At 43.4% G+C, this 27895-nt stretch overlaps 1 protein-coding gene across 1 annotated transcript; it reads right to left on the bottom strand.

Annotated features, from left to right (window-relative positions):
* Positions 1-466: 466 nt before the first annotated feature.
* On the bottom strand, positions 467-27330 carry LOC127329231 (uncharacterized). The gene is made up of 7 exons (XM_071825627.1): positions 26524-27330; positions 26104-26423; positions 25787-26021; positions 25616-25688; positions 25223-25515; positions 635-833; positions 467-480 (listed from the first exon to the last, which is right to left on the bottom strand). Exons 1-7 carry the CDS (start codon positions 27328-27330, stop codon positions 467-469), a joined length of 1941 nt encoding a protein of 646 aa, XP_071681728.1.
* Between the last annotated feature and the right edge of the window lie 565 nt (positions 27331-27895).

The raw sequence follows: 27895 nt of genomic DNA, 5'->3' as shown, positions 1-27895 counted from the left end.
TTCTTTTTCGAACACACACTAATCGTGTACGTGCACATGCACGTATTGACTAAATCACGGAAAAGGAATTGTACATTTTAAATTATATATTTTCCTTTCAATTTTGAAGGAAATGATGATGTGTACAAATAACATTTCAGTGACACAAAATCATGCGATGCTTTGAAGGTTTCAACTTTTGATGTACGTGTAGAACAAATATTTACAAGAAACATCATGATTCCTTCCATAATTATTCCTAGGTCTAAGTGATGACACACAAAAATGAGACACTATCGGATCTCTTATACCATCTAATAAAACAAAACATATCCCAATCAATTATCCATTACTCTCAAATTATTCTTCCTCTCAAGTTATTTGCTTTTACAAAAAAAAAACATTGTAACTACATACATATGTACTCTGTTGCTTCATGTCATTTACAAACATTTGCTTCCCTCCGCCCTGCCTACCTGGGTATGGCTCAAAATTCCAAAGCTGCGTCATAAGATTAAAAAAAAAGAGTGTACGGTCCAACGTGCGGGCGGGGGGGGGGGGGGGGGGGGGATTTTTCGTCCCCAGGTCGCTCCCCGCGGGCGACGGGCGGGCGATCCCAAAACCCTAGCCCGGCCACCCCTCTCCCCTCCCCCACCGATGCCGTCGTCATCGCCGCCGGGCAAAGTCCAGGTGGTGCCGGCGGCGGCGGATCTCTGGATTCCTCTCGTGGGGTGGCGCTGCAGGGCCTTCCCATCCCGGCGGCAGGGATTGACAGTGACGAGCCGACGGCTCCTCGCGTGGCGGGATGGCTCCTCGTGGTGGAGGCGGCGGAGCTCGATGACGATGGCTTCCCCCTGTGGGCGTGGACATCGGTGATGGTGCTTCTTTTAGCAGGGCTTCTTGGGTGCCTGGGAGGTGGCCTCGGGTGGAGAGGAGGCATCGGCTATGACGGCTAGCGGCGTCCGTGGGTGCGCGCCGTCGTCCTTGGCCGCGCAGGTGGAAAGGCGGCGGTGGGTGGTGTGTTGGAGATATGCTTCCTCATGTTCGTTCTTGAAAAGTTCTTGCCCGAATCTGCATATGCCTATCATACATAAATGATATTTCAATGTACAATATTATATGACGATGATATGCAGATGGAATGGAAAAACAGTAAGGCAACATATGCCAAAACATATATGATGCGTTAACTAAGCAGGAAAAATTGTAGTAATGAGATTGAACATATCATGGGTAACATATTTGGTAGGATTGGGATACAACAAATGGAACTTGGGACAAATAATTTGATGACATGACAGAGAAAACTCACCTTGCTGTGTTGTAGAGGATAGTCGACCAGGGCATCTTCCTGAGTCAGCTCGCCATCACAATCAGCAGGATCAAATTCTGAATCATAGGAATGTTCCGTATCCTTTGTGAGGGAGGTGGGTGGCGTTTTTGCACTAGACCTTGTAGAAGGATGTAGTGTTAGGCCCAACGAGGCTGCAACTTGGATATTATGCAGGATAGTTTGCCTCTGTTGCTCTTCGTACTCATTCTCGAGTGGAAGACCTAACATGCATTGGCGAGAAATGCAGATGAGATTTATCATGGAACTGTGCATATAAGAAAAAAATAATAGTAGCAGTGAGACTTCTCAAAAGGTTTAATGATAAACAAACTATGGCTCAAAAATAATTGATGTTCATATTGTCAAGCTTCATGCACTAGCCAACGCAACCGGAAGTCCGGACTGATGGAAAGGGCAAATAAATTATGGCTCAAAAATAATTTATGTTGGGCAACAGAGGGCAGCAGCAACAATTTTTAGGATAAGTATGAATGTCAAGCTTCATGCAGTAGCCAACGCAACCAAAAGTCCGAACTGATGGAAAGGGCTAAGCAATCCACATATAGACTCAAACACATATAATTGTCATTTCATGCCAATGGTTAACCATATGGAATGGCGTGCTTAATATAATTGCCTAGGGTCTTCCAAGTTCCAACAGATCGGTCTATTGGATGAACTTGCTAGAGCATGCAATTCGAAATGGTATCAGACCTACAAGGTCCTGAGTTCAAATCCTAGCAAGTAGCAACGCAGTATTGAAACTAATTATTTGCAGCCTTCCTAAAAAAAATATCTAATGATACATGCCTAAGGCTCGGTCTATTGAATGAGTGGTTATATCACTTAGCACCACAAGTTGGGGATTTTTTTTTGTCACGAAACACCAACATTTGGGGAAATTATTTCACATAACACATTATTTTTCATTAGTTGGCTTGACAAAAGCATGACCCTACAGCGCGTGACACCAATTTACAGTAAGTGAGCATGTTTGCTACAAACAAATGAATTTTGGTGTGAAATTTTGTAGACACTCTGTGGAAATGAGAATATGAGTCACACTTGTTACATATGCTACACACAAATGAATTACCATATGATAAATATCCATTGAAATTATAACCAAAAAGAACATGAGATTTGGGTAATATATTCTGTACCAGCATAAGGTTTTGATAATGTGTACCAATACAACTACCCTGGACATAAGATTTTTTTTGAACTGTCTGGACATAAGATTTAACAACTAGTGTTGACAAACAGCTTTGCATTTAGTGTTTAACAGCAAATACCACAAAATAATATCTAATTGTCTTTCTCCTGCTGTCACTCTTAAACTGACGGTGGCCTGAAGTCACTAATGGGCTATCAAACAGAGATCATGTATTCTGCGAAACAATTACCCCAAATGTTGGTGTTTTGTGATACAAATTTCTAGGGTTGTGGTTATGTGATAAAAAAAATATCCCGAACTTCTGGTGTTAAGTGATAAAACCTCATTGGATGAACTAGCTAGAGCATGCAATTCCACATGGCACACACAGAGTTGCAAATAGAAAAAAATACAGGCAGTTTAATACTATCAATAAATTGCTCTGCTAGCTTGACTGCTATCATAACCTTTGTAAAATGTACTACCACCATCCCAAAGTTTTTACCAAAAATCATTAACATGGAAAATACAAATTTAATATCATTAAATAGATAATGAATATATTTTCGTACGGTATCTACAAAATATTAAATTTCTTGATAGATTGTTCAGAAAGTTTGGTCAAACTTTAATTGGTTTGACTTTTATAAATAAGCCTTCAGGTTTGGGGTGGAGTGATACCTCTTCGATGTATCGATAATTTCTTATGTTCCATGCCACATTATTGATGACATCTACATGTTTTATGCATACTTTATGTCAGATTTATGCATTTTCTGGAACTAACCTATTAACAAGATGCCGAAGAGCCAGTTGTTGTTTTCTGCTATTTTTGGTTTCAGAAATCCTAGTAAGGAAATATTCTCGGAATTGGACGAAATCAACGCCCAGGGGCCTATTTTCACACGAAGCTTCCAGAAGACCGGAGAGCTGACGAAGTGGGGCCACGAGGTGGCCAGACGATAGGGCGGCGCGGCCCAGGTCTTGGCCGCGCCGACCTGTCTCCTGGGCCCCTCGTGTGGCCCCCTGACCTGCCCTTCCGCCTACAAATAGCCTTCGTCGCGAAACCCCCAGTACCGAGAGCCACGATACGGAAAACCTTCCAGAGACGCCGCCTCCGCCAATCCCATCTCGGGGGATTCAGGAGATCACCTCCGGCACCCTACCGGAGAGGGGATTCATCTCCCGGAGGACTCTACGCCGCCATGGTCGCCTCCGGAGTGATGAGTGAGTAGTCTACCCCTGGACTATGGGTCCATAGCACTAGCTAGATGGTTGTCTTCTCCTCATTGTGCTTAATTGTCGGGTCTTGTGAGCTGCCGAACATGATCAAGATCATCTATTTGTAATGCTATATGTTGTGTTTGTTGGGATCCGATGAATAGAGAATACTATGTTATGTTGATTATCAATTTATATCTATGTGTTGTTTATGATCTTGCATGCTCTCCATTATTAGTAGAGGCTCTGGCCAAGTTTTTGCTAGTAACTCCAAGAGGGGGTATTTATGCTCGATAGTGGGTTCATGTCTCCGTGAATCTGGGGGAGTGACAGAAACCTCTAAGGTTATGGATGTGCTGTTGCCACTAGGGATAAAACATTGATGCTATGTCCGAGGATGTAGTTATTGAATACATTACGCGCAATACTTAATGCAATTGTCTGTTGTTAGCAACTTAATACTGGAAGGGGTTCGGATGATAACCTGAAGGTGGACTTTTTAGGCATAGATGCATGCTGGATAGCGGTCTATGTACTTTGTCGTAATGCCCAATTAAATCTCACTATACTCATCATAATATGTATGTGCATGGTCATGCCCTCTCTATTTGTCAATTGCCCAACTGTAATTTGTTCACCCAACATGCTATTTATCTTATGGGAGAGACACCTCTAGTGAACTGTGGACCCCGGTCCAATTTTTTATACTGAAATACAATCTACTGCAATACTTGTTCTACTGTTCTCTGCAAACAATCATCATCCACACTATACATCTAATCCTTTGTTACAGCAAGCCGGTGAGATTGACAACCTCACTGTTTCGTTGGGGCAAAGTACTTTGGTTGTGTTGTGCAGGTTCCACGTTGGCGCCGGAATCCCTGGTGTTGCGCCGCACTACATCTCGCCGCCATCAACCTTCAACGTGCTTCTTGACTCCTACTGGTTCGATAAACCTTGGTTTCTAACTGAGGGAAACTTACTGCTGTACGCATCACACCTTCCACTTGGGGTTCCCAACGGTCGCGTGCTGTACGCGTGTCAAGCTAAATTTCTGGCGCCGTTGCCGGGGAGATCAAGACATGCTGCAAGGGGAGTCTCCACATCCCAATCTCTTTACTTTGTTTTTGTCTTGCTTTTATTTTATTTACTTTCTTGTTTGCTGCATTATATCAAAATACAAAAAAATTAGTTGCTAGCTTTACTTTACTTACTATCTTGTTCTCCATATTAAAAACACAAAAAAAAAAATTAGTTACTTGTTTTACTTTACTTAATATCATGCATGTTTTTATTTCACTAGTTAAGCATAATAGAAAACAATAAAAATATGAGAGATCTTTATGAACTTTATCTTGAATTAGAACATGATGTGTTTGAAGAGAGAATTAAAAAACCCATGGAACTTTATATGCATGCTAATGGGAATGTTATTACTATGAATGCTTTGAACACCATTGTTGCTAATGCTATGGAAAATTCTAAGCTTGGGGAAGCTGGCTTTGATGAGCATGATCTTTTTAGTCCCCCAAGCATTGAGGAGAAAAATTTCTTTTATGATTACAATATGCCTCCTATATATGATGATAGCCACTTTGTTGAATTTGCTCCCACTACAACTAATAAAATTGATTATGCTTATGTGGAGAGTAATAATTTTATGCATGAGACTCATGATAAGAATGCTTTATGTGATAGTTATATTGTTGAGTTTGCTCATGATACTACTAAAAGTTATTATGAGAGAGGAAAATATGGTTGTAGAAATTTTCATGTTACTAAAATGCCTCTCTATATGCTGAAATTTTTGAAGCTACACTTGTTTTATCTTCCTATGCTTGTCACTTTGCTCTTCATGAACTTGTTTATTTACAAGATTCCTATGCATAGGAAGCATGTTAGACTTAAATGTGTTTTGAATTTGCCTCTTGATACTCTCTTTTGCTTCAAATACTATTTCTTGCGAGTGCATCATTAAAATTGCTGAGCCCATCTTAATGGCTATAAAGAAAGAACTTCTTGGGAGATAACCCATGTGTTTATTTTACTACAGTACCTTTATTTTTATATTTGTGTCTTGGAACTTGTTTACTACTGTAGCAACCTCTGCTTATCTTATTTTTGTGTTTTGTTGTGCCAAGTAAAGTCGTTGATAGTAAGGTTCATACTAGATTTGGATTACTGCGCAGAAATAGATTTCTTTGCTGTCATGAATCTGGGCAAAATTCTCTGTAGGTAACTCAGAAAATTATGCCAATTTACGTGAGTGATCCTCAGATATGTACGCAACTTTCGTTCAATTTGAGCATTTTCATTTGAGCAAGTCTGGTGCCTCAATAAAATTCGTCTTTACGAACTGTTCTGTTTTGACAGATTCTGCCTTTTATTTCGCATTGCCTGTTTTGATATGCTCGATGGATATTTCGATTCCATTAACTTTCAGTAGCTTTGTGAAATGTCCAGAAGTGTTAAGAATGATTATGTCACCTCTGAACATGTATATTTTGATTGTGCACTAACTCTCTAATGAGTTGTTTTGAGTTTGGTGTGGAGGAAGTTTTCAAGGATCAAGAGAGGGAGATGATACAACATGATCAAGGAGAGTGAAAGCTCTAAGCTTGGGGATGCCCCGGTGGTTCACCCCTGCATATATCAAGAATACTCAAGCGTCTAAGCTTGGGGATGCCCAAGGCATCCCCTTCTTCATCGACAACATTATCAGGTTCCTCCCCTGAAACTATATTTTTATTCCGTCATATCTTATGCACTTTGCTTGGAATGTCGGTTTGTTTTTGTTTTTGTTTTGTTTGAATAAAATGGATCCTAGCATTCTTTGTGTGGGAGAGAGACACACTCCGCTGTTGCATATGGACAAATATGTCCTTAGGCTTTACTCATAATATTCATGGCGAAGTTTCTTCTTCGTTAAATTGTTATATGGTTGGAATTGGAAAATGCTACATGTAGTAATTGCTAAAATGTCTTGGATAATGTGATACTTGGCAATTGTTGTGCTCATGTTTAAGCTCTTGCGTCATATACTTTGCACCTATTAATGAAGAAATACATAGAGCATGCTAAAATTTGGTTTGCATATTTGGTCTCTCTAAAGTCTAGATAATTTCTAGTATTGAGTTTGAACAACAAGGAAGACGGTGTAGAGTCTTATAATGTTTACAATATGTCTTTTATGTGAGTTTTGCTGCACCGCTTCATCCTTGTGTTTGTTTCAAATAGCCTTGCTAGCCTAAACCTTGTATCGAGAGGGAATACTTCTCATGCATCCAAAATACTTGAGCCAACCACTATGCCATTTGTGTCCACCATACCTACCTACTACATGGTATTTCTCCGCCATTCCAAAGTAAATTGCTTGAGTGCTACCTTTAAAATTTCTAATCCTCTACCTTTACAATATATAGCTCATGGGACAAATAGCCTAAAAACTATTGTGGTATTGAATATGTACTTATGCACTTTATCTCTTATTAAGTTGCTTGTTGTGCGATAACCATGTTCCTGGGGACGCCATCAACTATTCTTTGTTGAATATCATGTGAGTTGCTATGCATGTCCGTCTTGTCTGAAGTAAGGGCGATTTACCACCTATTTAATGGTTAGAGCATGCATATTGTTAGAGAAGAACATTGGGCCGCTAACTAAAGCCATGAATCATGGTGGAAGTTTCAGTTTTGGACATACATCCTCAATCTCATATGAGAAAATTAATTGTTGCTACATGCTTATGCATAAAAGAGGAGTCCATTATCTGTTGTCTATGTTGTCACGGTATGGATGTCTAAGTTCAGAATAATCAAAAGCGAGAAATCCAATGCGAGCTTTCTCCTTAGACCTTTGTACAGGCGGCATAGAGGTACCCCTTTGTGACACTTGGTTAAAACATGTGCATTGCGATAATCCCGATAATCCAAGCTAATTAGGACAAGGTGCGGGCACTATTAGTATACTATGCATGAGGCTTGCAACTTGTAAGATATAATTTACATAACACATATGCTTTATTACTACCGTTGACAAAATTGTTTCTTGTTTTCAAAACCAAAGCTCTAGCACAAATATAGCAATCGATGCTTTCCTCTTTGAAGGACCATTCTTTTACTTTTATTGTTGAGTCAGTTCACCTATTTCTCTCTACCTCAAGAAGCAAACACTTGTGTGAACTTTGTATTGATTCCTACATACTTGCATATTGCACTTGTTATACTACTTTACATTGACAATATCCATGAGATATACATGTTACAAGTTGAAAGCAACCGCTGAAACTTCATCTTCCTTTGTGTTGCTTCAATACCTTTACTTTGATTTATTGCTTTATGAGTTAACTCTTATGCAAGACTTATTGATGCTTGTCTTGAAAGTACTATTCATGAAAAGTCTTTGCTGTATGATTCATTTGTTTACTCATGACATTTACATTGTTTTGATCGCTGCATTCATTACATATGCTTACAATAGTATGATCAAGGTTATGTTTGCATGTCACTCCAGAAATTATCTTTGTTATCATTTACCTGCTCCGGACGAGCAGAAACTAAGCTTGGGGATGCTGATACGTCTCCGATGTATCGATAATTTCTTATGTTCCATGCCACATTATTGATGATATCTACTGTTTTATGCATACTTTATGTCATATTTATGCATTTTCTGGAACTAACCTATTAACAAGATGCCGAAGATCCAGAACACCGAAGGAGAGTCGGAGGAGAGCCAGGGGGCCCCACACCATAGGGCCGCGTGGGCCAGACCCTGGCCGCGCCGGCCTAGGGTGAGGCCACCCTATCAGCCCTCCTGCGCCGCCTCTTCGCCTATAAAACCCCTTTCGACCTAAAAACGCAGTACCAATTGACGAAACTCCAGAAAGACTCCAGGGGCGCCGCCACCATCGCGAAACTCCAATTCGGGGGACAGAACTCTGTTCCGGCACCCTGCCGGGACGGGGAATTGCCCCCGGAGCCATCTCCACCGCCGTCTTCACCGCCATCTTCACCGCCATCGCTGCCTCCATGATGAGGGGGGAGTAATTCACCCACGGGGCTGAGGGCTCCGCTGTAGCTATGTGGTTCATCTCTCTCTCTATGTGATCTAGTTGAATATCATCTATGTGCTACTCTAGTGATGTTATTAAAATAGTCTATTCCTCCTCCATGATGTAATGTTGGCAGTGTGTGCATCATGAAGTACTTGGTTTATGCTATGATTGTGATCTCTTGTAGATTATGAAGTTAACTATAACTATGATGGTATTGATGCGATCTATTCCTCCTTTCATAGTGTGATGGTAGAAGTGTGCATGCTATGTTAGTACTTGGTTTGGTTGTGTTGATCTATCTTGCACTCTAAGGTTATTTAAATATGAACATTGCATATTGTGGAGCTTGTTAACTCCGGCATTGAGGGTTCGTGTAATCCTACACAATGATGTTCATCATCCAACAAGAGGGTGTAGAGTAGTCCTATTATGTGATCGTTATTGAGAGTGTCCACTAGTGAAAACAGGATCCCTGGGCCTTGCTTCCAAGCATCGAATCTCTGTTTGTTTACTGTTTTGTTGAATGTTTACTCGCTGCCATATTTTATTCAGATTGCTATTACCACTCACACTCATCCATATTACTTGTATCTCACTATCTCTTCGCTGAACTAGTGCACCTATTGTATTAGGTGTGTTGGGGACACAAGAGACTTCTTGCTTTGTGGTTGCAGGGTTGCTTGAGAGGGATATCTTTGACCTCTTCCTCCCTGAGATCGATAAACCTTGGGTGATCCACTTAAGGGAAATTTGCTGCTGTTCTACAAACCTCTGCTCTTGGAGGCCCAACACTGTCTACAAGAATAGAAGCTCCCGTAGACATCAAGCTATTTTCTGGCGCCGTTGCCGGGGAGGAAAGGTAAAAGGCACTCATACTTTGGTTCCAGGTTAAGTACTTTTCTGGCGCCATTGTGTTTGTGCTCGAAGCTATTTCCTTTAGATCCTGCAATTGCATCTTTTTGTTTCTTGTTAACACTAGTTAGGCATAATGGAAAACAACAAAAATATGAGAGATCTTTATGAACTTTATCTTGAATTAGGACATGATGTGTTTGAAGAGAGAATTAAAATACCCATGGAACTTTATATGCATGCTAATGGGAATGTTATTAATATGAATGCTTTGAACACTATTGTTGCTAATGCTATGGAAAATTCTAAGCTTGGGGAAGCTGGTTTTGATGAGCATGATCTTTTTAGTCCCCCAAGAATTGCGGAGAAAATTTACTTTGATGATACTTTGCCTCCTATTTATGATGATTATAATGATAGTAGCCTTTTGGTGCCACCTGTTATGGAGGATAAATTTGATTATGATTACAATATGCCTCCTATATTTGATGATGAGAATAATAATGATAGCTACTTTGTTGAATTTGCTCCCACTACAACTAATAAAATTGACTATGCTTATGTTGGGAGTAGCAATAATTTTATGCATGAGACTCATGATAAGAATGCTTTATGTGATGGTTATATTGTTGAGTTTTCTCATGACACTACTGAAAGTTATTATGAGAGAGGAAAATATGGTGGTAGAAATTTTCATGTTACTAAAACACCTCTCTATATGCTTAAAATCTTGAAGTTGAGCTTGTCTAGTTTTTCTATGCTTGTTGCATTATGCTTCTTGAATTTGTTTATTTACAAGATTCCTTTGCATAGGAAGCATGTTAGACTTAAATGTGTTTTGAATTTGCCTCTTGATGCTCTCTTTTGCTTCAACTACTATTTCTTGCGAGTGCATCATTAAAACTGCTGAGCCCATCTTAATGGCTATAAAGAAAGAACTTCTTGGGAGATAACCCATGTATTATTTTGCTACAGTACTTTGTTTTATATTAGTGTCTTGGAAGTTGTTTACTACTGTAGCAACCTCTCCTTATCTTAGTTTTGTGTTTTGTTGTGCCAAGTAAAGTCGTTGATAGAAAAGTTCATACTAGATTTGGATTACTGCGCAGAAACAGATTTCTTTGCTGTCACGAATCTAGGCTAAATTCTCTGTAGGTAACTCAGAAAATTAAGCCAATTTACATGAGTGATCCTCAGATACGTATGCAACTTTCATTCAATTTGAGCATTTTCATTTGAGCAAGTCTGGTGCCCCAATAAAATTCGTCAATACGAACTGTTCTGTTTTTGACAGATTCTGCCTTTTATTTCGCATTGCCAGTTTTGTTATGTTCGATGGATATTTCGATTCCATTGACTTTCAGTAGCTTTGTGCAATGTCCAGAAGTGTTAAGAATGATTATGTCACCTCTGAACATGTATATTTTGATTGTGCACTAACCCTCTAATGAGTTTGTTTCGAGTTTGGTGTGAAGGAAGTTTTCAAGGGTCAAGAGAGGAGGATGATATACTACGATCAAGAAGAGTGAAAAGTCTAAGCTTGGGGATGCCCCGGTGGTTCACCGCTGCATATTTCAAGAAGACTCAAGCGTCTAAGCTTGGGGATGCCCAAGGCATCCCCTTCTTCATCAACAAATTATCAGGTTCCTTCTCTTGAAACTATATTTTTATTCGGTCACATCTTATGTACTTTACTTGGAGCGTCTGTGTGCTTTTGTTTTTATTTTTGTTTGAATAAATGCTTGTGTGGGAGAGAGACACGCTCCGCTGGTTCGTATGAACACATGTGTTCTTAGCTTTTAATTTTCATGGCGAAGGTTGAAACTGCTTCGTTAATTATTATATGGTTGGAAACGGAAAATGCTACATGTAGTAATTGGTATGATGTCTTGAATAACTTGATATTTGGCAATTGTTGTGCTCTTGTTTAAACTCTTGCATCATATACTTTGCACCTATTAGTGAAGAAATACATAGAGCTTGTTAAAATTTGGTTTGCATGGGTGGTTTCTCTAGAGTCTAGATATTTTCTAGTGAGGTGTTTGAACAACAAGGAAGACGATGTATAGTCTTATAATGCTTGTAATATGTCTTTTATGTGAGTTTTGCTGTACTAGTTCGTGCTTGTGTTTGCTTCAAACAACCTTGCTAGCCTAAACCTTGTATCGAGAGGGAATACTTCTCATGCATCCAAATCCTTGAGCCAAACAACACTATGCCATTTGTGTCCACCATACCTACCTACTACATGGTATTTCCTGCCATTCCAAAGTAAATTGCTTGAGTGCTACCTTTAAACAATTCAAAATTTATCACCTCTGATTAGTGTCAATGTTTTATAGCTCATGAGGAAGTATGTGGTGTTTTATCTTTCAATCTTGTTGGGCAACTTTCACCAATGGACTAGTGGCTTCATCCGCTTATCCAATAATTTTGCAAAAAGAGTTGGCAATGGGATTCCCAGTCCCAAATTAATTAACAAAAATAGACACTCCTCCATGGTATGTGATTGTTGGACGGCACCCGAAGGATTCGGTTAGCCATGGCTTGTGTAAGCAAAGGTTGGGAGGAGTGTCATCACAATAAAACTAAAATAAAAAGGCACTCCTTCATGGTATGAGATTGTTGGCAGGCACCCGAGGATTCGGTTAGCCATGGTTTGTGAAAGAAAGGTTGGAAGGAGTGTCATCCAAAAATAAAATAAAATGGGAGCCGCTCTTTGAAGGTTTGTCTGGCAAGGGGGTTAGAGTACCCGCTACCATTCGTTGACAACAACATACACCTCTCAAAACTTTATTTTTATGCTCTCTTTATGTTTTCAAAATAAAAGCTCTAGCACAAATACAGCAATCGATGCTTTCCTCTTTGAAGGACCATTCTTTTACTTTTATTGTTGAGTCAGTTCACCTATCTCTCTCTACCTCAAGAAGCAAACATTTGTGTGAACTGTGCATTGATTCTTACATACTTGCTTATTGCATTTGTTATATTGCTTTGCATTGACAACTATCCATGAGATATACATGTTACAAGTTGAAAGCAACCGCTGAAACTTAATCTTCCATTGAGTTGCTTCAATGTCTCTACTATGAATTTATTGCTTTATGAGTTAACCCTTATGCAAGACTTATTGATGCTTGTCTTGAAAGTACTATTCATGAAAAGTCCTTGCTATATGATTCAATTGCTTACTCATTGCATTTACGTTGTTTCTAATCGCTGCATTCATCTCATATGCTTTACAATAGTATGATTAAGATTATGTTGGTAGCATGTCACCTCAGAAATTATCTTTTATCGTTTACCTACTCGAGGACGAGTAGGAACTAAGCTTGGGGATGCTGATACGTCTCCAACGTATCTATAATTTCTGATGTTCTATGCTTGTTTTATGACAATACCGACATCTTTTGTTCACACTTTATGTCATTATTATGCGTTTTCCGTAACTAACCTATTGACGAGATGCCGAAAGGCCAGTTGCTGTTTTCTGCTGTTTTTGGTTCTAGAAAGGCTGTTCGGGCAATATTCTCGGAATTGGACGAAATCAACGCCAAAGATCTTATTTTTCCCGGAAGGCTCCAGAACACCGAAGGAGAGTCGGAGGAGAGCCAGGGGGCCCCACACCATAGGGCCGCGCGGGCCAGACCCTGGCCGTGCCGGCCTAGGGTGAGGCCACCCTGTCAGCCGTCCTGCGCCGCCTCTTCGCCTATAAAACCCCTTTCGACCTAAAAACGCAGTACCAATTGACGAAACTCCAGAAAGACTCCAGGGGCGCCGCCACCGTCGCGAAACTCCAATTCGGGGGACAGAACTCTGTTCCGGCACCCTGCCGGGATGGGGAATTGCCCCCGGAGCCATCTCCACCGCCGTCTTCACCGCCATCTTCACCGCCATCGCTGCCTCCATGATGAGGAGGGAGTAATTCACCCACGAGGCTGAGGGCTCCGCTGTAGCTATGTGGTTCATCTCTCTCTCTATGTGATCTAGTTGAATATCATCTATGTGCTACTCTAGTGATGTTATTAAAATAGTCTATTCCTCCTCCATGATGTAATGTTGGCAGTGTGTGCATCATGAAGTACTTGGTTTATGCTATGATTGTGATCTCTTGTAGATTATGAAGTTAACTATTACTATGATGGTATTGATGCGATCTATTCCTCCTTTCATAGTGTGATGGTAGAAGTGTGCATGCTATGTTAGTACTTGGTTTGGTTGTGTTGATCTATCTTGCACTCTAAGGTTATTTAAATATGAACATTGCATATTGTGGAGCTTGTTAACTCCGGCATTGAGGGTTCGTGTAATCCTACACAATGGTGTTCATCATCCAACAAGAGGGTGTAGAGTAGTCCTATTATGTGATCGTTATTGAGAGTGTCCACTAGTGAAAGCAGGATCCCTGGGCCTTGCTTCCAAGCATCGAATCTCCATTTGTTTACTGTTTTGTTGAATGTTTACTCGCTGTCATATTTTATTCAGATTGCTATTACCACTCACACTCATCCATATTACTTGTATCTCACTATCTCTTCGCCGAACTAGTGCACCTATTGTATTAGGTGTGTTGGGGACACAAGAGACTTCTTGCTTTGTGGTTGCAGGGTTGCTTGAGAGGGATATCTTTGACCTCTTCCTCCCTGAGATCGATAAACCTTGGGTGATCCACTTAAGGGAAATTTGCTGCTGTTCTACAAACCTCTGCTCTTGGAGGCCCAACACTGTCTACAAGAATAGAAGCTCCCGTAGACATCACGCCGCCAATCCCATCTCGGGGGATTCAGGAGATCGCCTCCGGCACCCTGCCGGAGAGGGGATTCATCTCCCGGAGGACTCTACGCCGCCATGGTCGCCTCCGGAGTGATGAGTGAGTAGTCTACCCCTGGACTATAGGTCCATAGCAGTAGCTAGATGGTTGTCTTCTCCTCATTGTACTTAATTGTCGGGTCTTGTGAGCTGCCGAACATGATCAAGATCATCTATCTTTAATGCTATATGTTGTGTTTGTTGGGATCCGATGAATAGAGAATACTATGTTATGTTGATTATCAATTTATATCTATGTGTTGTTTATGATCTTGCATGCTCTCCGTTATTAGTAGAGGCTCTGGCCAAGTTTTTGCTAGAGGGGGTATTTATGCTCGATAGTGGGTTCATGTCTCCGTGAATCTGGGGGAGTGACAGAAACTTCTAAGGTTATGGATGTGCTGTTGCCACTAGGGATAAAACATTGATGCTATGTCCGAGGATGTAGTTATTGATTACATTACGCGCAATACTTAATGCAATTGTCTGTTGTTAGCAACTTAATACTGGAAGGGGTTCGGATGATAACCTGAAGGTGGACTTTTTAGGCATAGATGCATGCTGGATAGCGGTCTATGTACTTTGTCGTAATGCCCAATTAAATCTCACTATACTCATCATAATATGTATGTGCATGGTCATGCCCTCTCTATTTGTCAATTGCCCAACTGTAATTTGTTCACCCAACATGCTATTTATCTTATGGGAGAGACACCTCTAGTGAACTGTGGACCCCGGTCCAATTCTTTATACTGAAATACAATCTACTGCAATACTTGTTCTACTGTTCTCTGCAAACAATCATCATCCACACTATACATCTAATCCTTTGTTACAGCAAGCCGGTGAGATTGATAACCTCACTGTTTCGTTGGGGCAAAGTACTTTGGTTGTGTTGTGCAGGTTCCACGTTGGCGCCGGAATCCCTGGTGTTGCGCCGCACTACATCTCGACGCCATCAACCTTCAACGTGCTTCTTGACTCCTACTGGTTCGATAAACCTTGATTTCTAACTGAGGGAAACTTACTGTTGTACGCATCACACCTTCCACTTGGGGTTCCCAACGGTCGCGTGCTGTACGCGTGTCATGGAGGTAGTATACTTCAAACCCCAAAAAAGTACCGCACAGAAGTGATATTTGGAAAAGAAATGCGTAACGAAAGCGGGCATAAGCTCTGCCTCTCCATTAGCAGATGTAAGGTTACGATAAGCTGAGTTCCAAGATGAAAAAAACAGGCAGTTTAATACAATCAACAAATTGCTCTGCTAGCTTTCTGCTATTATAACCTTTGTAAAATGCATACTTCAAACCCCTAGAACATATCACACATAAGTGATTCTCGGAAAAGAAATATATAACGAAAGCGGACACAACCTCGATCTTCTTCTCGATCAGCAGATGTAAGGTTAAGATCTCATATAGCTACGCGGCAAACAACTATCTACACAGATCTAATATCAGCAAGGATGCATTGCAAGAGGGCAACAAAAACTAGTGTCAGAAATCAAATGCATATAACAAAAGCGGACATGTAAAGTATTCATCAACCTTCGTCTGAGGCCAGGGCGGATTTACTCTTTAGCTGGGGGTGGTCGACTTTGGGGCCGCGTTTTTTGCCCATCTCGATCTCCTGTGAGGTGGACTACAGAGTCGGGGAAGCAGATCTGGAGCAGATATGGCGCGGTCAACATCGGCATCGAGGAAGCTAATCCGGCTTGCTAGATAGCAAGGGAGCCGGTAAAACGTGGTCGATCACTACGGTGGCCGGTGAGGAAGCAATGATGGTGAGGAGGGGCGGTGGGGCACGGTCGTCGTCGTGGGAGTGTGCCTGGTAGAAGCATGAGAAATATGTGGTGTTTGAATTGTGCTCTACAGGTGACATAGGCATCCCAAATGGGCCTGCCGAATATAGTACCCGGGGTTTATTGAAGGCCCACTACCCGAAGAATAAGAAGATTCGGGAGCCCAAGATGCGTTTAAGGAAGAAATAGAGTTGTAATAGGAAGTGTTGTTTGTAATCTGGCGGGACGAGTTAGAAACCGTCCCGGACTCTGTAAACTTGTATAGCACGAATCCCTCGGCTTCACCTCATATATAAGGGGGAGTCGAGGGACAAAAAAAAGAACCGAATCATTGTCTGCAAACCTTAGTTTTCACAATCGTCGAGTACTTTTCGACTGAAACCTTCGAGATCTACTTACCCTCTACTTCTAACTAAACCCTAGCCTACAATCTATAGGCATTGACAAGTTAATCCCTTGTCAATTGGCGCCGTCTGTGGGAATTAGAGGCGTAAGGAGCTGATCTCGATGGCACGCTCAAGATCTTCGACATCGTCAACCGCAAGCAACACAATGGATCGAGGTAAACAGATCGCTACTGGTCTTGTCGATTTTGTTCCTCACCCACCCTCCCGTTTGGATGCATATGCGTATCTGGCGGAGCCCATGGAGATGACGTTCGGAAGGTTCCACTTTCGCGTCGAGAAGGAAGGATCGTATCGTGTCGAGATTCCGATTTCGTCGGAATCATCAGTGGCCGATTCCGATTTTTCAAGCTATACATCGTCAAACGAATCAGGAGAAGAAGAAACCTCGGCGACACGCTACGTCAGCATCAGAGCAAGAGAGAAACTCGCCAAGATCTTCAACGACATGTCGTTTGAGTCATCTGCGGATTCATATATAAGCGATGGTTCAAGCAATGTCGACAGTTACGACTTCATCGACAAATCTTTGACAGTGGGCAAGGTCTTCATCAATCTCAACGACGATGTCACCAAACCCAACATAGATCTGAGTACAAAGTATCATCAGATTTACGCCATTGAAAATCAAGAAGAGACATCTGAGGCTTTCGACAGTTTGGGAAATCCATACGTCGATCCCTCCAATCTGCGACAAGGCTTGGGCAACAAATACGTTGGGCCAGAGCCGCGAGATAGAGTTCAACTTTCACAAGCAGCGTGGGACAGAGCTGCGAGAGCTATGAACGGCACAGAACCAATGGCTACCACAGCCACACCAGAAGAATTGCAAGCATATCAATATAGGCTCGCACGAGCTGCCAGGGAATTGGAAAAACAGACAGCTGAGTTGAACAGGAGAAAGGAGGCAGCTTCTGCATCCAGCAGGAGAAGGGCAGATTTAAGTCGACAATCTAGAACTACGGGTGATAGCCATCGGGAGGCGCGGAACAGAGCAAGATCAAGGCTGCAACACATACCCGAGGCAGAAAGAGAGCACTTGGTTCAAAACCTCGACATGTCCTTTATGTCGATAGATACAAGAGGAAACATCATCCCTAAGACACCAGAGGCTGGGTATATGGCGACACATGCTTTTATCCTTGCATCTAAACCACCTCCGGGTGACCCAAGGGAAACACTGTACAATATGGCGGTAGCAGGAGTTGGAGCTATGGGGACAGCGTTTATATCAACGCCTCCCGAAGGAGTGGCAAGGCAAAATAGTCCGCGACCCGCAGCAGCAACAGCGGCAGCACCTGAAGGGCCAAGTGGAGCAAGAGACACAGCAGCACAAGCAAGAGTCGACAGAGCGCGGCAAAACAGAAGGGATCATCGGCAATCCCCAGAACTCAACGACGAAGATATGTGCGGCTTACCATGCTTCACGAGGAGAGTCCGAAAAACGCGAGTCCCCTCAGGATTCAAGTTACCCGATAATTTCAAGAAATTCGACGGCCTTCAAGATCCAGAGGATTGGCTAGTCGACTATCTGGAGACGGTGAAGCTGACAGGAGGAACTAGGGCAACAGCCATGCAAAGCATCCAGGTGCACCTGAGTGGTGCCGCACGATCATGGATAAAGAAACTCGCTCCAGGATCCATCGACAGCTGGGAAAGTTTCGAGGACGTGTTCGTCAAGAACTTCAGATCCACGTGCAAAAAACCAGCATCATTAGAGGAGTTGAGAGCGTGTCGACAAAAGCCAGATGAGCCAATGAGAAAGTACATCCAGAGGTGGAATATCATCAAAAACTCGGCAGAAAACATATCTGACGAGAGAGCAATAGATGCGTTTGTCGCAGGAGTCAGGCGTGGAGACTTTGTCGAGGATTTGGGAAGGACCAATCCAAGGACAATATCCGCGTTAATGGAGATAGCAAATAAATGGGCAGATGGAGAAGACGCTGTCCACAACACCCGCCCCAGGACCCCAGAGGAGGACCGTGGTCGAAACTATCAACCGAGGCGAAGATTTCCTCGGACGTACCAGAACTACGACGCCCCAGGACAAATTTCGGCAGGTTTTCGGACAAATACAGGAGGCAACAGAGATGATTACCAGAGAAGCAGTGAACAGCGAGGTGATAATAGGGATGATTCACGCAACAGGCAAAATAGTGGGCCGAGGTTTCCAAGACCTTTCGTGTCCCCCGAGGAAATGCTGAACGGACCGTGCCAGATGCACTTCTTCCTCGACAGCAACGGGAAGAGACAGTCAGGGCACCTGCAGAAAGACTGTCGAAATTTTCAGGCAATGTTCAGATACGCAGAAAATGCTCACGCTCGAGCAGCACAGAGAAACCCTCGGGAGCCTAGGAGCGAGGTTCATCTACCGCCACCTCCCGCGATTACAGAGGACAATCGACACCAGCTAAGAATAGCGGCAGCACCTGCACCACCACCCTATGTCGATCCTAACTCCAACGGAGCAGTGTTGATGATTCAGAAGGGAAGGCCGTCCAATAGAGCTCAAAAAGTAATCTCACGACAGGTGTTTATGGCAGAGAAAATGCCTCCACCAACAGTTGAGTACCTTAATTGGTCAGGACAAGATATCGGCTTCACAATAGCAGATCATCCGCAGCAAGTTCCTCGACTGTGGCAGTCGGCACTTATTCTCGCCAGTTATCGCAGGATTTGATGTCTCTCGAGTGTTCATAGACGGCGGCAGCAGCTTGAACCTCATGTATGCAGATACATTGAGGAAGATGAACATATCCTTAGCAAACTTGAAACCAACAGACACAAGATTCCACGGCATCACACCAGAGAAACCAAGTTATCCATTGGGAAAAATCAATCTCGATGTTCAATTTGGGACCCGAGAAAATTATAGAATCGAGAAGCTCGAATTTGAAGTCGTGGATTTTCCATCACAATACCACGCTCTGTTGGGACGACCAGCATATGCTAGATTTATGGCAGTACCACACTATACATACCTGTTGTGGAGGTTGCCCGGACCAAGAGGACCAATCACAGTCAAGGGAAGCTTTGCCTTAGCCGATAAGTGCGACAAGGATTTTCACAGGTTGGCAGAAACTTTCGGGATGCAAGCCGAGTACTTGGCGTCAAAAAGCATGACTGATTACGACGTGCGCCGGGCTGGAAGGCCAAATAAAGAATCAACTGTCAACACAGAGAAATTCTAAGGAGGTGCAGATTCACCCGACAGATCCAAAAAAGACGACATCTATCGCAAACGATATGGATATCGCATAGGAAAGCGCGCTCGTCAAGTTCCTCCGTGAGAACTGGAAAATCTTTGCATGGTGTCCAGCTGACATGCCAGGAGTACCCAGGGAACTTGCCGAGCACCACCTAAATTTGGATCCAACAGCGAAACCAATCAGACAACCTTTGCGGCGTTTTTCGGAACCAAACCGCAAAGCCATGCTTTCAGAAATAAATCGACTCGAAGAAGCTGGTTTTATCAGAGAAATATCTACAGAAGCCACATGGGTAGCTAACCCAGTGATGGTGCCGAAGAAAAACACGACAGTCCTTCGCATGTGCGTCGACTTTACGTGTCTCAATAAACATTGTCCTAAGGATCACTTTCCCCTCCCAAGGATCGATCAAATTATCGACTCCACGGCAGGTTGCGAACGTCTTTCCTTCTTGGATGCATACTCTGGTTATAACCAGATCAGATTAAAAGAAGATGATGAAGCCAAGACAGCGTTTATTACACCTTACGGCGTGTTTTGCTACAAGACAATGCCCTTTGGTCTAAAAAATGCGGGAGCAACATATCAGAGGATGATGCAGAAGTGTTTAGCAACACAGATCGGGAAAAACGTGCAAGTATACATCGATGATGTCGTCATAACATCAAAAAAGGGGACAACGTTGATTGAGGATCTCAAAGAAACTTTTGACAACCTCGACAAATTCTGCCTCAAACTGAACCCGACGAAGTGTTCCTTTGGCGTCCCAGCAGGAGAACTTCTGGGATTTCTAGTTTCGGCAAGAGGGATTGAAGCAAATCCCGACAAAATACAAGCCATAGTAACAATGAGAAAGCCAACAAAGTTGAAAGAAATACAGCAGCTAACTGGGCGAGTCGCAGCTTTGAGCAGGTTCGTCGCCAGGTTAGGAGAAAAAGCGTTACCATTTTATGCGCTGATAAAACAAGGAGATAAATTCCAGTGGAACGAAGAGGCCGACAGAGCTTTCGAGGATCTGAAGCGAAAAATCTCGACACCACCAATCCTGGTGGCTCCAAAGGAAAAGGAACCTCTCCTGCTATATATTGCAGCCACGCCCCAAGTGGTTAGCACGGTATTAGTTGTCGAAAGAGAAGAAGAAGGGAAAATCCATGGAGTGCAGCGGCCAGTATACTTCGTGAGCGAAGTCTTATCACCTTCAAAACAAAGGTACCCTCAGTACCAAAAACTAGCATATGGAGTGTTCACGACAGCACGAAAATTGCGCCACTATTTTTCGGCACACCCGATCATAGTGGTCAATGAAGCTCCCTTATCAAATATACTGAATAACCCAGAAGCTACGGGTCGTGTCTCCCTTTGGGGAATAGAACTTTCCCCTCGGGACATCACGTATGAAAAAAGAAAAGCAATAAAGTCGCAAATACCGCGGACTTCATCGCAGAATGGATGGAGTTGCAAAATACAGGACCTCCAGATTTATCGAGAACTTGGACCATGAACTTTGATGGGTCCAAGAGACTAGAAGGAGCTGGCGCAGGAGTAGTACTCATATCACCTGAAGGCGACAAATTGAAGTACATCCTCCGGATGACGTTCCTTAACGCATCTAACAATGAAGCAGAATATGAGGCTCTCATACACGGGATGAAGATGGCAAAAGCACAAGTGAGCAACTCGATTAAAAATCTTTGGCGACTCACGCTTGGTGGCTCAGCAAGTTATGAACCAATGTGATGCAATCAATGATAGCATGATGGCATACAAGGAGGTGTACAACGAGCTTGAGAAGTTATTCGATGGATGCGAAGTAAATCATATTAGCAGGTTGAGCAACGACGAAGCCGACGTTCTTGCAAACATCGGGTCACAGTGCCTTCCAGTCCCGCCAGGTGTATTCTGGGAAGAGATAACAGAGAGATCCACCAAGCCAACAAAGTCAAAAAAGAAGGAGAAGAAACCCTCGGGAGCTGCCAAAGAAAAGCAAGAGGACGAAGAAGAGGATCAGGACTTGGTCATGGTGATACAGATACCGTGGATGCAGCCGTACATATCATACATCATGAGGAAAGAAATACCCGATGATCCAGTTGAAGCAAGGCGAGTAATTCGACGCTCCAAAGCTTTTACGGTGGTCAAGGGAGAATTGTATAAGCGAAGTATTTCAGGCGTTTTGCAAAGGTGCGTTACACCCGAAGAAGGAAGAATAATCCTGAAGGATGTACACGAAGGAATATGTGGCCACCACGCAAGTAGTCGAGCTATCGCAGCCAAGGTTTTTCGGCAGGATTCTACGGTTGACAGCAATCGAGGACGCCAAGGACATAGTAAGAACTTGCGACGCATGTCAAAGGTTCGCCGCAAAACCTCACTCTCCAGCAGCAGAGCTAGCACCAATACCATTGTCTTGGCCCTTTGCTCAATGGGGACTTGATATGGTGGGTAAGTTACACAAATCCTGGCCAGGAGGAAAGGAGTACATGCTAGTAGCTGTCGATAAGTTTACAAAATGGATAGAAGCGAAGCCGATAAATTCACCAGATGGAGCATCCGCAGTAAAATTCGTAAAAGGCCTCGTCTTCAGATTTGGAGTGCCCCACAAAGATCGTCACGTACAACGGCAGCAACTTCACATCCCATGAATTCAAAGATTATTGCGAAGAGGTGGGTATTAAGCTGAACTTTGCGTCGATCGCACATCCTCAAACCAATGGGCAAGTCGAGAAAGCCAATGGCATCATCTCGCAATGGTATTAAGAAACGCTTGTTAGGACCACCGGAAAAAGCTCGACATACCTGGCCGAAGAACTACCAAGCGTGTTGTGGAGCATCCGAACAACACCAAACACAGCAACGCAGAAACTCCGTTTTTCCTGGTTCATGGAGCAGAGGCGTACTACCAATCGAGATAGAGCACAACTCTCCACGTGTCGCTGAATATGATGAAGAAACGTCGAGAAGAGTGCTAGAAGACGACGTCGACGCACTTGATGAAGCTCGAGATGAAGTATTATCTCGGGTAACCAAATATCAACAGACTTGAAGAATTACCACGGTCGACGTTTGCGGCCAAGATCTTTTCGGGTGGGAGACCTAGTTCTTCGGCTCACGCAAAAAAGTCATGAAAAACTCGAGTCACCATGGCTTGGCCCTTACATTGTCACGGAAGTAATTGGAGGAGGAGCATACAGAATAAAGGACAAGAAAACAGGGGTGGAGGAGCCAAACCCTGGAACGTGGCGCAACTTAGGCGGTTTTTACGCCTAGAGTCAAAATATAGTCTTTGTAAAGCTTCAATGTACTGAAACGCCCGCGAGTTTTCAGACGCACTCTTTTCCTTTTTCGGGGCACCGAGTGGGGCCGGAGAAGGTTTTTAATGAGGCGGGCTCGCGGTGCTGCAATATAATAAAGATAGTGACAATATAACTTTTCTTCCTTATCGACATGACCAAAGTCTTCGCTCCGACGAATTTCAATATAGTTCATCGACAAAAGGAAAAACTTGCCTTGGTATTCAAATACCTCGTGAGTCAACAAAAATACAAAATAGTGCTCAATAAAAAGCTTGGGGGCTCATATTCGCCTTAAATATATAAATGCCTTGGTTCAAAACCTCGCAAGTATACAAATATAGTAAAGAGTCACCGAAACACTCGGGGGCTAAACAAACAGAGAAATATAATGATTGCTTTACAATATAGTCATGGATTACAAAGAAGAAATATCTACAAGAAGAAACTAACTAGTCTTGATTCAATATGTCATCAAGAGTAACCCTGTTTTCCTCAGGAGCAGCACCAAGAAAATCGGCATAATGGCCATCGGCAAAAAAGTCGGCATCCATCCGAAGTAGGTCCTCAATCATTTTTTCGGCTATAGGCGTAACCTTCGTGTTAATCCTGTCAACACCAACTCTCCGCCGTTTTACTTTTTGGTGAACCTTCTCGACAACCTGGGTAAGGTCAAGCTTCGAGTGGCAGATTTGGAGCATGATAAGAGCAAATCTGGCACCAGCTACTAGTTGAGCTTTGACAAAATCATGGATACTGCGAGCATCCTTGAACCTTTCCATCAATTCAGGAAGAGTTTTTGGTTGGACGTTGCGAGGAAACATGGAGTTGTAAACCATGGACAAGGTCTTGGTACAGAAGTCGAGGAAATCGCGAGTTTGAGAGGCGCGATCTTGAAATCTGACAATTTGGCGGGTCCTTTCCGGGGTAGCCCAAAACAAAGAACCATGGTCCAAGGAGAGATTAACAAGGAGGGTTGTCCTAGCATTCACCCTCTCTTCCTCGGCAGCAGCATCAGTAAAGGCACCTATCAAAACAAAGAAGTGGAAACCTTTAAAAGACAGTAGCATGAAGATGGAAGATATCAGAGGATGAAATAGACATACCCGACATATCTGCACTGGCTTCATTCATTAATTCGAGCATGAAATTTTCTCGAGTAGTTGCCTTTTCAGCCTCGGAAGCAGCAATTTCCTTAGCAGCCACGGCTTCGTGAGCTTGTTGAAGAGCAATTTTTTCGGCTTCAGATGACTTACGAGATTGCTCCATCATCACAAGTGTTTGCTTCTTCGCATATTGAAGTTGTTGCCGAAGTTCATCCAGTTCTTGCGACAAGGTATCGTCGACAGGAGCGGTATCACCAAAAGCTTTCCTCGCGCGGGAAGAAGAAGGCGAAACATTGGAAGGAGCAGAAGATGGAGTATAGTTATCAAATATCAACTGAAAAATAAACAAGACAACATCAAATAACAAGCAAAGATAGAAGTCTTCATTAATCTCTTGGAATAATTACAAGGGCATTACAGTGGAGTTAAGAAAGTACGTGTCGCCAAATGACTACTTTGGCGACAGAAGCAAAAGAAACAGAAAGAAAAACAGAGGCATGCAACTAGACCTCCGGCCTCGAGGAGCTAGGAGTTGAAGCTGGCTTGATCCCCAGATACGCCAAGATCTTCTTCGTGTTGGGCTTGGCCGCCTTGATCAGCGACCTCCATCTTGACTGCTCTATCTGACTGGTGTCGCCAACCTTCATCCAATCAAGCGTCTGTTGGCTGTCAAGAACCAGGGCAACAAGATACTCTCGACAGCAACCTTCATATTCTCCTGACGCATCTTCAATCCCAGGTCTTCCGACGAATTGAAAAGCTTGGCAAGGGCAAGGAAAGTCGAAGGTTCCTCTTTCTTCGGGAAGAAGTAGGGGAATAACGCCGACAAACTTGCACTGGCATTGGCCACGCCTTCGCGAATTTCACGCCCATGAAATTCCAGAAGAGAAAGTGCGTCAAGAAGAGGGTCCTTGACGGGATTTTCCAAGTCAAAATCTTGGTCTGTTTGGGCTGCCACATGAGACCGAACATTAGTCGAAAACCAAGAAACAGGACGTACAATAAAACAGAAGGGATGGATGATATTACTTAGCGTACGTCGACTTTGCGACTTCAAGCGCTTGATGATATCTTGCTCACGTGCAGCTTGTGCAGTTTTCTGCTCATTCAAGGCAGATTCAGCATCTGTGAGACTTTTCTGCAACGCTTCAACACTAGCAGCTTTCACCTTGGCTTCATCAGCCTCGGCCTTGGCTTCACTAGCAGCAAGTTCAGCTTTCTTGCGAGCCGCCTCACTTTGCTCGAGTTTTTGAGCAAGTGCGTCGACACGTTCGTTGGCCTCTGAAAGTTTTTCTGTCGAGATATGAAAAAGAAAGAAAAGAAAGATCAAAAAATATCGACAAGCAACAGGAATAGAAAGTCAAAGAAAAATAGCAAGTATAAAAGTCGTTACCTTCGGCTCTGGCGGCATATTCACGGTACCCAACAAATTGGGACCCGATCCGAAGAAGCTCTTTGATCATTGGCTGTTCAAAGGTAAGTACATCAAAAGAAACGTAGGCATGAAAAAGAGAAAAGGTGTGAAAAAACAAAATAAGGAAAATATAGATGCCGACAAACTTACATCATCTAAGAGCAGAGTCGACGAACTGCCCAACTGAGGGGCAGGATCAACAATCTTTTCAACCCGTGCCCTTTTTGGTGAAGGGGCACGGGGGCTCGAAGGAGGAGTAGATGTATCAACATTTTGTTGAGGAGGCGACGATTCCTCCCCTTCAACTGGTTTTTCTGAAATTACTAAAGTATGTGACGTGCTCGTTCGAGCAGCCACATCTAAAGTTGGAGTTTCTTCATCATCACTGTGACAAAATAGTGGCAGCATAAAAAGCAAGGCAAAATAAAAATTCTTCAAATAAAAAAGGAAAAGAGCAAGGAACCTACGAGCTGATGAGGGATTCAACATAAGGATCGTAAGCTGCCTTCGGATTAGAAGGACCAGCTTCTTCAGCCTTAGAAGTGCCAGAATCCTCGGCATCATGCCTTTTCCTTTTGTTCTTTGGGGAAACTGCAGGAGGAAGGGATTGCGTCGATTCACTGGCCTCAGATTCAACTTCCTTTTCATGGGAAGCCGCAGATTTGTGGGAACCCGCGACTTCACTTTCAGGAATAGAAGAACCTGGGGTATCTTCGGCAACGATGCCCCGTTCTTCGACTTCTCCATCCTCAGGAAGAGGAGGAAGGGAAGTCATAGTAGGATGGTTCTGCAAGAAAACAGCGACAAAAGAAAAATTAGAGTGACACAAATACAATGAGATACAGGGCAAATTCGGAACAAGATAGAAACTCGAGAAGGCAAAATACCTCGGGGAGAGGATTGGCGGAGCTGTATGGTTCCACGCGACAAGCGGAAGGAATAGGATCCTTTTTTGCCAAGCGGGAAACTCTTCGGATCAACTTCTCCAAGTCCTTTGCAGAAAGATCGTCGGAGATTCTATTGGCGTCGTTTTCACCAGAATACGTCCAGAGGGGATTTTTGCGAGCCTGAAGAGGCTGCACCCTAATCCTAAGGAAGTAGGCAGTAATTTGAACACCAGATAGCTCTTTGCCTCGAGTGTTTTGAAGATGACGGATACGAGCCATGAGCGCCTCTGTCGCTTTTTTCTCTTCTTCAGAAGCTTCGGCATCCCAGGAACGGCGACGCTGAATCCTGGCACTTCCGTCGAAAGGAACTATGTTGTGCTCCACAGAATTGGCGCTTTCTTCGTGGATGTAGAGCCATCTCTTGCGCCATCCTTGGACAGAGTCGGGAAACTTGACGTCGAAGTAATCGACATCAGTGCGGACACAGATAACAACGCCACCTATGTTATAGGTGACGTTGTGAGAGCCATTGCGGCGGAGGCAGAAAATACGCTTCCACAGAGCCCAATTAGGAGGGACTCCGAGGAAGCATTCGCAAAGGGTGATAAAAATAGAAATGTGGAGGATGGAATTGGGAGTCAGTTGGTGCAGCTGAATCCCATAAACAAAGAGAAGACCGCGGAGAAAATCATGAATTGGGGTAGAGAGGCCACGGATGAGATGATCAACAAAACTAACCCGATACTCCATTGGAGGCTTGGGGTAGCTTTCTTCGCTAGGAAAGCGGATGGCGTCCTCCTTCGTCATGAGGCCGAGCCTCTTCAGCGTGTTGATGTCTTGATTGGAGATTTTGGATCTCTCCCACTCAAGATCCTCGGCGGCCATCTTGGATTCCGGCGTGCTGTGGCGAGTCAGACGCGTGCGCGGTGGCATCAACGGCAAGTGGGCAGAGCAATGTATGTGCGTACGGAAGATTGGAGAGAGTTGGGCGCAGGGGAAGTTTTGCGAAAAGGAACAGGTGAGCGGCGCAAGCGAGGGGATGAACGAAGGTTGAAGAAGGGTTTATATAAGATTCGGGTGAAGCAGTGTGCCGTTGGATGAAGAAATCGTGTGGTGAGGATGGATCTTCTAGACACAAGGGCAAAAGAGTATTTTTACTGAAATAGGCGTTACCGTACGTGCGCCAGGAAAAGCGGAGGACGTGTGTCCACTACTTGCACGACGTGTCAACGTGGTGAAAGTAATGGACCCACAGGACAGAAAATTCACGACTACTTGTCAAGGATGAAGTAAATTTGATTAAGAGAAGAATGTCGACAAGGAAGTATTCAGAGATTGGCGACAGGATGAAATATTCAATACTTCGGGAGCC

This window comes from Lolium perenne, chromosome 2 (assembly GCF_019359855.2).
Source record: "Lolium perenne isolate Kyuss_39 chromosome 2, Kyuss_2.0, whole genome shotgun sequence".
NCBI classification, from domain to species: domain Eukaryota; kingdom Viridiplantae; phylum Streptophyta; class Magnoliopsida; order Poales; family Poaceae; genus Lolium; species Lolium perenne.
The sequence above is the reverse complement of the archived record's forward strand: the minus strand, read 5'-3'. Positions and strand labels throughout refer to the sequence as shown.